At 40.4% G+C, this 12,399-nt stretch overlaps 1 protein-coding gene across 3 annotated transcripts in view; it reads left to right on the top strand.

The window, feature by feature from the left end:
* The window catches only part of LOC115097893 (cholesterol 7-desaturase-like), a 127,642-nt gene that overhangs the window by 66,581 nt on the left and 48,662 nt on the right, over positions 1–12,399 (top strand). For all 3 annotated transcript variants that reach the window (XM_029614056.1, XM_029614055.1, XM_029614057.1), the window contains exon 2: positions 11,924–12,112. In XM_029614056.1, coding sequence (XP_029469916.1) covers positions 11,924–12,112 — 189 coding nt within the window. The remainder of the gene's footprint in view (positions 1–11,923; positions 12,113–12,399) is intronic.

Below are 12,399 nucleotides of genomic sequence, written 5' to 3'. Positions count from 1 at the left end.
AAATCAGAAACCATTTGGATTTCTCTACATACCACCTTGATTTCCTCAGCCTAGCATGCTAGGTATTCTAATTGTTCTGAAAGATGTGGTTTCTTCACTTAAAATCCTGACTCAAAGCTATCTATTTCTGAATAGCGTTGGGAATAAAAGGTACCATAGTTTTTTTGTTTTTTATTTTCTTCGGTATATTTGTCATGTATCTTTTTTTTTTTTTTTTTTTTTTTTTTATTTTATTTTATTTTATTTTAGATGTTAGCGATCTGACTGCTAGTATGTGTTGTCTTCTCATGGGTTTACCTCATCAGTTAAAACATTTTGCAGGCTCTCCAAAATGCAGTTGCAAAGATCATTTATGGCCTAAAGTCAGATCATGTATTGTAACTCCAGTTCTTCAATTCCTTCATTGGCATCCTATTTTTGTATCTGATTTAAGTTCAGAGTTCTTTGACATTCTGTTCTTTGCATTCTGGCTGTCTGCTTATCTGTCAACTTTAGGTTCCATATTGTCCCTCCAGGACTTTGCAACTTAATCTTCTTCCCTCTGTCATTAGACTGGAGTCTGCAAGAAAATGCTTTTTTGTATTGATCTCTTCTTTAGAATACTTTACCAATGGACATAAGAGCAGAATCTAATTTGAAATTTCGAAAAGCATTAAAGACCTGGCTATTCTCATAAGCTTTTGACTGTGGACCTTTAAGAATATGAAGTTAGGTTTGACACCACTAACTAGTCGGTAATGTGCTGACTGCATTTTAGTATTTTATATGTATCCAGGTGAATGACTTGATTTAATTTTATGCTTACCATTGTGTCTGCCAATATTTTTTGTATTTGACTGGTTATGTATGTTTTTTATTTTGTAAACCGCATGGGTAACTTGACCAGTGGAATATAAAGTCTGATGAATGAATCAAGTCAGCCACTCTGCAGAGTAGCAATTCTACCTGGAGGGAGAAAAGCTCTTACCTTTATTGTAGCTATTGCCCCAATAAACTGGAATGTGTTGGGTGGGTTCCAAGACAGACTTCTCATAGTTTAAGAAACCCCAGCTTTTGAAGGAGACATAGTTATCTGGTTGTGTATTTGAAGGGCAGTCTTCAATGGAGCTATCAACAGCCCATCATCCAGATAAGGAATATTTGAATTCCCTGGTGATGTAGGTGAGCAATAACCACTACTAAACATTTCATGAAGACTCATGGGGAAGACTAGAATCCAAATGGGAGAACCTTATATTGGTGGTAGAGGCTGCCCACTCTGAAGTAGAGGTATCTCCAGCTAGAGGGGTGTGTCCATTCTGTTCTTTTCTTGGCAAATGTGGTGATTGAGCTTCCACAGATCCAAAATGGGCTGTAGACCATTTGTCATCTTCAGAATTAAGAATATAACATAAGACATGCCAGACTGGATCAGACCAAGGGGTCCAAGCCCAGCATCATGTTTCCAACAGTGGCCAATCCAAGTCACAAGTACCCAAACATTAAATAGATCCCAAGCTACTATTCCTAATTAATAAACAGCAGTTTATGGATTTCTCACTAGGAACTTATCCAAACTTTTTTTTTTAAACCCAGTTACACTAACTGCTGAAACCACATCCTCTGGCAATGAATTCTAGAGCTTAATTAGCATTGAGTGAAAGAATATTCTCAGGATTAGAGGGCACTCCATGAAATTAGCATATAGCTCATTAAAAAAAAAATCTTTCATTGCCTGAGAGTAATAACAGATTTTACATTTACCTGTTAAAGTCCTTTCATAATTTTGTAGACCTTTATCATATTCCCCCCCCCCCCCCCAAGCCATCTCTTCAAGCTGAACAGCCCTAACCTCTTCAGCCTTTTCTCATAGGTGAGCTGTTCCATCCCCTTTATCATTTTGGTTGTCTTTCTCTGTCCTTTCTCCAGTGCAACGACTTTTTTTTTTTTTTTTTTTGAGATGAGCATGCCAGAATTGAACACCGTATTTAAGGTGCAGTCTCACTATGGAGTGATAGAGGCAATATGACATCCAGGTTTTTTTAGCCAAAATAGCCTTTCACCTCACTTTTTAACCATGCTGGTAATCGTTTTGCCTTATTCCTGTTGTATGTTTTATATTTTGTATTGTATTTTATTTTAAAATGTTATGTATGTAAAATTTGTAAGCTACCTAGTTCGATAGGCAGTATAGAAAAGAAAAACAATAAACAAATTTTGTTCTCAAAGGAGGTGCCTAAATAAAGGCAAAAAGATCAGCATTCAGGATGTATAAAAATCCCAAGAAGAACACAGGGAACAAGTGAGGGAGACTAAGAAAAATCAGAAGTGTACAAAAGGTCAAGCAGAAGCCACTTTAACTTAGTTTTTTGTCTGTGCTCTGCATGGATGGTTGTCCCTCAAGTTTCTCTTAGTCTTTTCTGACTCTACATGACCAACAGCAATTTTCAGTGATATTTCTCACTGCCAAGGGATCTCCTACCAAGAGAAACAGCCATTTTTTTTTCACTCATGGCCACCAAAAAGGTCAGAGGCTTCAAGGTCCAATCTTGTGGTCAGTTAATGTCTCTAACCGATGGTCAAGATAGAGCACCTATCTGCCTGGGCCATGACCAGCCTAACAGTACAACAATGGTCCAGGGTGGCCAAGATCAAGGTCATCCAACTGGAACTCCAGAAGCCATTCACCTGGAGGAGCCACTATTAGCCTCTTCTGGAAGCAGTAAGAATAAGTCCTCTGGAACAAGTTCTTCACTCCAAGATCCTGACTGGGAGACTTGAGTGGTTCAATGCCAGCTTGGCACGTACAGATTGATTGATTGATTTATTTATTTATTTATTTAATTCTTTTATATACCGACCTTCATGACAGGTGTCATATCAAATCGGTTTACATGTAACAAGGGGTAAACATTCTTAGATTCATTCATTCATAGATAGAGGTGGTAATGCAACACTCCAAAGCAAAACACCATGACCCCCCCCTTGGTGCATTCAACACATGCTATACTGATGCCAACCAAGAAGCAAGACATCAATGCACCGCCACTCCGTGTTGGACCAGTCCTCTACCACCTCTTGCTGAGCCAAGTTGAAGCAATTAATGCAAGGAGCGCTCGATTGCTCAATGTATGCTATGAAGTGCCCAAAGCAAGAAATACTGGTGCGGTCAAATGCACAATGCTCCAAAGCACCCTGACATTGACATCCAAAGAATGTGAAGCACTCGACACAAGGCTTCGAAGCACTGTGTGCAAAAACCAGATGCCCTCAGTGCACTTATGGCATCGAAGGAAGATGCGCCATAGCATCTTCCTTCAATGCCATAAGTCAAAGGATGCTGGTCAGACAGGCCACATTGATGAAAATTGAGTCTATACAGGTGGCTCAGTGACAGTATTCTCACTGCCCCTCAAAACTCAATCTCAACTATTTTGAACAATGAACCAAACCTTTCTGCTTTTGCCTCACTCAGTATCTTCCAAAGGGGCAACTATTACTATCTAGTGCTACTGGGTTTCCCAGAAGAAAGGAATACACAGGAATTTATTTTTTTTAGAGCCACATTACCACCTCATATGTACAGTGCCTACACCTCCCAAGCAGGACCTAGTCCTACACCTTTCACCTCCCCTCACTAGAGCCCTCCAGGGCCTCTGCCTTCAGGCTCCAGAACCTCTGTTCCATCCTTCCACTACCATCATACCAGCTGCTGGAGCAGGAAATTATTCTAGTCTTAGAGGAAAATGTTCCACTGCTGACCCTGGGACAATGATCTCAGCACCTGATGGAAGTAGTCTGGAACTTCTTCCTTGTTACCTTATGTGGAGCCTCCTTTGTTGCTGATGGCTCCTGCTTCACCAGAAAGGATCATGCTGGATGTTCCAGCCTCTGTCCTCTTCTTCCAACAAGAGAAGATCAGCATCTAGTATCTGCTTCCACCACTGGGGCCTCCAACCACTCAGAGCCCTCACAGATCTCCTTTATGGAAATGTCAAAATTCTGCAGGGAAGTCCCTAGGTAGCTTGACAGGCATCCCTTAAGATCGTAACCGACCATACTTCACCTGAGGACATCACATATTTTTGTTTCTTGGAGAAGTCAGGAGCAGTGTTGAAAATTGAAGTCTGAAGGAACCCTGATCCTAGGGCAGAAGTCCTGGACATCTTAAATTCTAGACACCCTAGCTGAACAATCAGCATTAACACATGCTGTGTTAGACACCATGCTCATGAAAATGTGGGTAAATACATCTCAGGATCCATGGGTGGCCTGAAAGTTGGACTTAAAAATTCCGTATGAAGTGTCATGGGTGTTCAGGCTTGGCAATCAATGCTGCCCCTGGAGGGAAATGCACTGACTTGGACAGGCAGGGTGGAGACATACTGGCAGGGTCAAGAGCTGGAAAGTCTCCAGAAGAAACAAATGGAACAGGAATTTTGGATCTGGATACAAGCAGGACACTGGAGACTGATGTGTGAAGCAGGAAGCTTTAGTGTACAGAATTGCTATACATAAATACAAATGCAGGAATCTTGGAACATGAATGCATTAACCAGAGCAAGGCTTGAATACTTAGACAAGGAAAGGCTCGGAAATCAGGAAAACCAATAGTGCTTCCATATGGCAGATGCCAAGATGGCTATTGAGCCAGTACTGTGTGTCCTCTGAGCATGCCTTGCATACTGCTGTGAATAAAGAGGTACACCCAGTTCTTGTCCTTGCAGCCATTTAATTGGACATGTCTGACTCTTCCAGGAAATAGGACAAATACACTAACACCTGCAAAAGGCAACAGCCTCCACAGTTGTGGCAGGTTTGTAGCCTAGAAGTCCCCAAGTCATGGGTTTGAATCCCATTGACCCCAATGGGTATGGGTTGTAGAGCTTCCCCCACAATTCAGTTGTGGATGAGACTGCAATGAGAAGTGAAAGACTTGCCTCTACTAAAACTTCCCTCCCGGAAAGACCATTGAATTCTGGACGACTTCAGAAGAAAGTGCACTCTAAAACCTATGCTGCAATATGGATATTTCCAAAGTCTTAAACATTTATTCAGTCTGGTGACACCTACATCTCTTCTAGGTCATGAAGAGGGAAGACATCTTCTGTATTCAGTTTGAGTCATTTGATACAACATACACATCCACAGCACTTGTCGCATGGATAAGGGCCAGCAGAATCAGAGGTTGTCCACAAGAAATTGGTGAACCTCCTTTGTCTTGCAGACATCCTTTTTGGTGAAAAGTTAAGAGAAAGTTTCCCAGTTAAAAGGAGTAAAGCATTGCCACTCAATTCTTGTCGACATCTGAACCCCATGCTGGGTATGAGGATAGGCTGGTAACATGCCTACCTGGTGCAAAGGTGGAGGACTTCGTGTCACCTAGATAAGATTTTAGACAGTGCTGGGGAGGAGCTGGCTGTTGTGGTACATGTAGGCACCAATAAAAATGTGGGAGGGAGGTTCTGGAAGCCAAATTTAGGTTCTTTGGTAGCAAGCTGAAATCCAGAACCTCAAGGATCGCACTCTCTGAAATGCTCCTTGTTCCACACGCAGGTCCCTGGAGGCAGGCAGAGCTCTGGAGTCTCCATGCATGGATGAGAGGATGGTGCAAGAAAGAGGGATTCAGTTTTGTAAGAAATTGGGGAACTTTTTGGGGAGGGGGGATGAAGTCTTTTCCAAAGGGATGGGCTACACTTCAACCAGGCTGCTGGCACTAACCTTTAAAAAGGAGAGAGCAGCTTTTAAACTAGACCAAAGGGGGGAAAGCAGACCATCACTCAGCAGCACATGGTTTGGAGGGAGCTATCTTTGAAGGATACTAATGAAGCATTAGTGTTAGGGCATCCTTCCAGAGAGGTTCCAATAAGAAAAGGAGTACATGTGTCTATAAGACAAGAATCACCTGAGCTAAAAGATTCCAAATTACCCCTGTTAACTGAAAAGCAGAATGTTAAATCAAACAAACATGTTTGCATGCTAATGCTAGACGTCTTAAGTAGTAAGATGGGAGAGTTAGAGTGTATAGCAGTGAATGATGATTTAGACTTAACTGGCATCTCAGACACTTGAAGGAGGATAACCAATGGTATAGTACTATACCAGGATACAAATTATATCACAATGATAGAAAGGAGCACCTTGCTGGCAGGTGGTGCTTTGTCTGGGATGGCCTTAGAGTCCAACAGGACAAAGATATTGCAAGAAACTAAATGCATAATTTAATTTTTATGGGTAGAAACTCCTTGTGTGTTGGGGAAGAGTATAGGGATAAGATCTACCATCTACCTGGCCAAAATAATGAGACTGACAGTGAAAATAGTAAGAGAAATCAGGGAAGCTAACCAATTTGGTAGTACAGTAATAATGGGAGATTTCAATTACCAATATTGACTTGGTAAATATAACATCAGGAAATGCTAGAGTTTCAGGATGGAATAAAAGTTTTATGGATCAATTTGTTCATGAACTGACAAGAGAGCAATCAGAGATAATTCTCACTAGAGCACAGGCAAGATGTATTCCATGCATTAAGAAATGTGGAAGGAAGGCTAAACGATTGCCGGCATGGCTAAACAATGAGGTGAGAGGCTATTTTAGACAAGATCTTCCTTCAAAAATTGGAAAAAGGATCCATCAGAAGAAAATAGGATAAAGTATAAGCATTGGCAAGTTAAATGTAAGACATTGATAAGAGGCTAAGAATTTGAATAGAAGTTGGTCATAAGGCAAAAAATTAAAAAAAACTTTAAAATATTTCCTAAGCAGAAAGCCTGCAAGGGAGTCTGGACTGTTAGATTATAGAGGGGTTAAAAAGGCACTTAGGAAAAGATAAGGCCATCGTGGAAAGACTAAAGTTCTTTGCTTTGGTGTTTACTGAAGAGGATGTTGGGGAGATACCTGTTCTAGAGATGAATTTCAAGGGTGACTATTCAGGTGAAATGAACCTGGAAGATGTAGTAGGCCAGATTGAGAAGCTGAAGGGTAGTAAATCACCTGCACTAGATGGTACACACCCCAGAGTTCTGAAAGAACTCAAATGATATTTTGGACTTATTACAATTAATTTGAAACCTATCATTAAAATCATCTGTTGAACCTGAAGACTGGAATGTGGCTAATGTCACCCTGATATTTAAAAAGGGCACCATGGGTGATCTGGGAAACTAGATCGATGAGCCTGACTTCAGTGCCAGAAAAATCGTGGAAACTGTTAAAGAATAAAGTCATAGAACATTTAGATATGGTTTAATGGGACACAGCCAGCATAGATTTATTCAAGGGAAGTCTTGTCTCAAATCTACATTTTTATTTTGAAGGGGTGGACAAAGGTGAAACAGATGTGGTGTATTTGGATTATCAGAAGGCATTCGACAAAGTCCCCCATGAGAGGCTTCTAAGAAAACTAAAAAGTCATGGGATAGGAGGTGATATCATTTTGTGGATTACAAACTGGTTAAAAGATAGGAAACAGTAGGATTAAATGGTCTGTCTTCACAATGGGAAAAAGGTAAACAGTGGAGTGCCTCAAGGATCTGTACTTGGGCTGGAGCTTTAATATATGTATAAATGATCCTGAAAGGGGTACTATGAGCAAGGTAGTCAAATTTGTGGATGATACAAAATTATGCAGACCAGTTAAATCTCAAGCAGAGTGTGATGAGCTACAGGAGGACCTTGTGAGGTTGGAAGATTGGGCATCCAAATGGCAGATGAAATTTAATGTGGACAAGTGCAAGGTGATGTGTATATAGGGAAAAATATGCCCTTGCTATAGTTACACAATGTTAGGTACCATATTAGGAGTTACCACCCAGGAAAGTTCTAGGCATCATAGTGGATTATGCATTGAAATCAGCTCAGTGTGCTGTGGCAGTCAAAGCATACAATGTTAGGAATTAAGAAAAGAATGGTGAATAAAACTGGTGCTTGGCTGTGGTTGAGTCTGTATAGAAGCTGGAGGAATACTACACAAAAAGCTTTGCAATCTAATCCTAAGTCTGCTGAACATTTGCCTGTTCTGTTTCTGGTAGTCACAATGAGACTTACAAGCTTTAATTTTACGGCTCGTGCAAAGAATGAACAATGTTATCGCCATGCTCATAAAATGAGTTTGGTATATATTAGGGATTTCTCAATTTTAGTTAGCTCCTAAGGTCTTTAACTCTCTGTGGTAAAGCTCAAGAAGCTTTAGTCTTGTTGGAATAATCTTGCTTATGCTGGGCCTATAGCTTAACTTTCATGGAGAGTATAAAGATTCTTCCTACATTCTGGCAGCAGAAGAGGACTGAAAGGCTCATCTGCCTACTGTTCCCAGCAGCCCCTGGGAGAGGTCTCCAGAGGTCACAGCAAGAGATTCAGGCTTTGAACTCCACAGCCCCAACTTTGAGGCCCTGCACCCATTGCAGCAGAAGAGGACCAGAAGCTCGTCCAATGGCGCATGCACCTCAAACTTCCTTACTATACTCTTTATATTTACTTTGCTATACCATATCTATTTTCTAGATCTTATCTGGTTTTATTTGGTTTTGTTTTGACTTTACACAATTGTTTGATAGGAGTAACTTATTACAGATTTTATGCAGAAGAAATTTAATTCGAAATGAGAGTTAAGGTGGGTAACTAGGAAGATATAGGTAGATTAATTGTTTGAGGGTCATTGCACAGCAACTATAAAATCTATAGACAAAGTAATTTAGGTTAGCTTTATATCCCTGCTCTCTCAAACTTAACTTGATAACAAATCTCCGGGGGCACATGGCCATGAGGGAAGGGTTAGGATGGCCAGTATAGTTGGAGATTGAACGATTAGGAAGGTTGATAGCTAGGTGGCTGGATATGAGGATCGCTTGGTAACTTGCCTGCCTGGTGCAAATGTGGCAGACCTCATGCATCATACAGATAGTGGGAAGGAGGCCACTGTCTTGGTATATATGGGTACCAATGACACAGGAAAGTGCAGGAGTGAGGTTCTGGAAGCCAAATCTAGGGTTTTAAGTAGAAAGCTGAAAGCCAGAGCCTCCAGGGTAGAATTCACAGAAATGCTTCCTGTTCCATGTCGGGACCCCCAGAGGCAGGCAAGAGCTCCAAAGTCTCAATACATGGATTAGATGATGGTGCAATGAAGAGGGGTTTAGGCTTGTTAGGAACTAGTCTTCATTTTGCAGAAGGAGGCCTTTATCCAAAAGGATGGGATCCACCTTAACCACAGTGGAACCAGGCTGCTGGCACTAACTTTTTTAAAAAGGAGAGAAGGCAGCTTTTAAACAAAATGGGGGAAAGCAGACAGTTCCGCAGAAGCGCATGGTTTGGAATGATGTATATTTGAAGGATGCTGTGAGCATAGGTAAAATAGGGCATCCCAGTATAGAGGTTGCAATAAATGCCAAAGTGGACCAGGTATCTGAGTAAAGTGCAGAAAGATTCCAAATTACCCCTGTTGGACTAATGAGCAGGTTAATACAAAAAATATACTTTAAAATGTCTGTATACAAATGCTAGAAGTCTAAAAAATGTGAGTTAGAGTGCATAGCACTGGATGAAGAGAGATATAATCAGCATCTGATACCTGGTGAAAGGCTAACCAATAGGCCACTGATACCAGGGTACAAATTATATTGAAATGATAGGATGGATTAAATTGGTGTGGTGGAAATATAGGTTAAAGAGAGCACTGAGTCAAACACTATAAATGTTCTGCAGGAAACAAAATGCAATGTTGAGTCTTTATGGACAGAAATTCCAGGTGAAAGAATAAAATAGTAGTGGGGCTGTTACTATCCACCTGGCCAGAATGAACTAAAAGACAATGAAATGCTAAAAGAAATTAGGGAAGCTAATAAAATCAGCAGCACAGTAGTGGGTGATTTCAATTACACCAGTATTAACTGGGTGAATGTTACATCAGGACATTCCAGAGAAGTAAAGTTCCTAGATTAAATACATGACAGTTTTATGGAGCAGCTGGTACTAGAACCAATAAGAGGAAAAACTATTTTAGACCTAGTCCTGAGTAGAACACAGGATTTGGTGCGAGAGGTAACAGTGTTGGAGCCAATTGGCAATAGTGATCACAGCATTATCAAATTTGATTTAGTAACTGGAGGGAATACAAAAAAAAGAAACCTGACAGCATTTAACTTTTAAAAAGGATACTATGAAAAAATGAGGAAATTGGTTAGGAAAAAACTGAAAGGAGCAAACTGCAAAGGTTAAAAGCTTAGCTTAGGCATGTATATTTAAAAATACTATCTTAGAAGCCCAGACCAGATATATTCCATACATTAGAAAAGGTGGCAAGAAGGTTTAAATTTAACAAGCTGAATGATCTTAGGGATATTTTCAAATTGAGGATGGCCTAACTTTATCTCCTTTGACAATAAACCTATCAACATTTCTAAGCAGGTTTGCAACCTTGGTATCATACTTGACCCCAAACCGAATATTAACACACACCAAATCTACAGTTCATTTTACAAACTTTGACTTCTGAAACACATCAAGCTGCTGCTTGATACCATTGCCTTCCTTACAGTACTTCATTCCTTGATACTCACAGGATTGGACTACTGTAATTCCCTTTATTTAGGCCTACCTCAATCATGTTCACTGCAGTTAGTATAGAACGCTGCGGCTCACTTATCTAACCAAAGATTGCACGATCTCTCCAGTTTAATTTACACTGGTTGCCCATTAAATGGAAAATTCAATAGAAAATCTTGACTATAAAACACAATCTTATTCATAACAAAAATCCATGGCTCTCTGCAATTTTTCATCTTTAAGTTCCATCCCGAAACATTAGATCAAAAAAATAATCTCCTACAGGTTCCTTTTCCAAAATTCACCAGACCACTCATAACCTGTGAGCATGCTTTCTCCATTGCAGGCCAAATTTTATGGAGCACAATGCCACAAAATCTCTGTTCTGTCCCCAGCAGTAGGTACATGTTTGTATCTGTATATACTGTAGCTTAACTATGTTTACTGCAGCCCCTCCCTTCCGGGAGCTCTTGATATTGAAACACTTTTTGTAACCCATGCCAAGTCTGGGAGCTCTGCCTTTAAGAAGAGCTTTTCCCTTAAGAGAAACTCCCTCCCCCTTTGCTTTCTCTCACTTGGGAAGAGTCTGCATGCCCTCTTAATCTAACTTAAGTGTTCTTAAGTGCCTTAATGGCTCAAGGGACTGCCCTTCATGCCCCCCCATGTCACATGGGTCCTAAGATCGCTGCTATTGGACCTTGGCTCCCCTGCCCCCAGCTTGTGGAGGCGTTCCCTTTAACAGTTCTCTAGGACTTTCAGTCTTGACTATACAGTTTCAAAGCCAGGAGCACTTGTAAAGCTCTGTGATACGATCGGCTTTTTTACATTCCTTCTTACCGCTTTATTTCTAAAGATTAAATCAGCTTCAGAACCCTTTTGTCTTCTCACCTTGAATCCCAAGAAACTCTGTTCTCCCCTCTCCTACTTATTTCCAGCTACAAAGATCTTTGCCTGGGGCTATACGTTTGGAAGCAACAATTGTAAGTAATTAAACTACTTGTACAATAAATTTCAAACTTAAAGGATCTTTGTCTGAAGACTGATTGGGAAGGAAAGTTAGCTGTCTGGATGAGGAAACAAGGCAAACTTCTATTGAGCCAGCACAATCTCACTTAAGTAATAAAGGATTAAAAAAAAAAAAAGCATGAACATCTCTTTAGCAAGCATTCCCAGACCTTTGCAAAACCTAATCCTACTGGCCTTTAGTCCTTCTTTTAATTACTCTATTGACTTTTTATTTATTTTATCCTCTTAACTTATTTAATTTTAAGACTATTTTATCTGTTGCTTTTTATGTTTCTGTATCAATTGACTGTACTATTGTAACCTGCCCTGAACAGAGGGTGCAGATAAATACTTTTAAGTACATTTCTAAATGGTTTTTTCTCCTTTTTTCTTGTAGGTGAACAAGTAGCCCTGTATCGAACGTGGGAGGGACAGGTATACGTTGTTGATGCATATTGCCCTCACCTTGGTGCCAATCTTGCTGTGGGTGGTCGGGTGATAGGTAACTGCATTGAGTGCCCATTTCATGGTTGGCAATTCAGTGGAGAGGATGGAAAATGTACTAGAATCCCATATGCTGAAAAAGGTAAACTTTTGCAATTTCCTTTTAACTTGTGTACAGTTGCGTGCTCTGTCCTTAAAGTACTTTTAAGGGTTTGGATGTGTTTCTTAATATTTTTGTATGCCAAGGATAAGCTTGCTTACTGTCCTAAAATAACAGAGCAGTGGAATGTGGGAAGGTACACCCTTCCCCCCCCCCCCCCCCCCCCCCCTTCTGCTTTTCAGACAAATGGGTCAGCCACACAGCCCAGGCCACCTCATTTTTATTTATTTTTTTGTTTTCAAATATATTTTATTGACCATTTTATATAA

This window comes from Rhinatrema bivittatum, chromosome 8 (genome assembly GCF_901001135.1).
Source record: "Rhinatrema bivittatum chromosome 8, aRhiBiv1.1, whole genome shotgun sequence".
NCBI lineage: Eukaryota > Metazoa > Chordata > Amphibia > Gymnophiona > Rhinatrematidae > Rhinatrema > Rhinatrema bivittatum.
The sequence above is the reverse complement of the archived record's forward strand: the minus strand, read 5'-3'. Positions and strand labels throughout refer to the sequence as shown.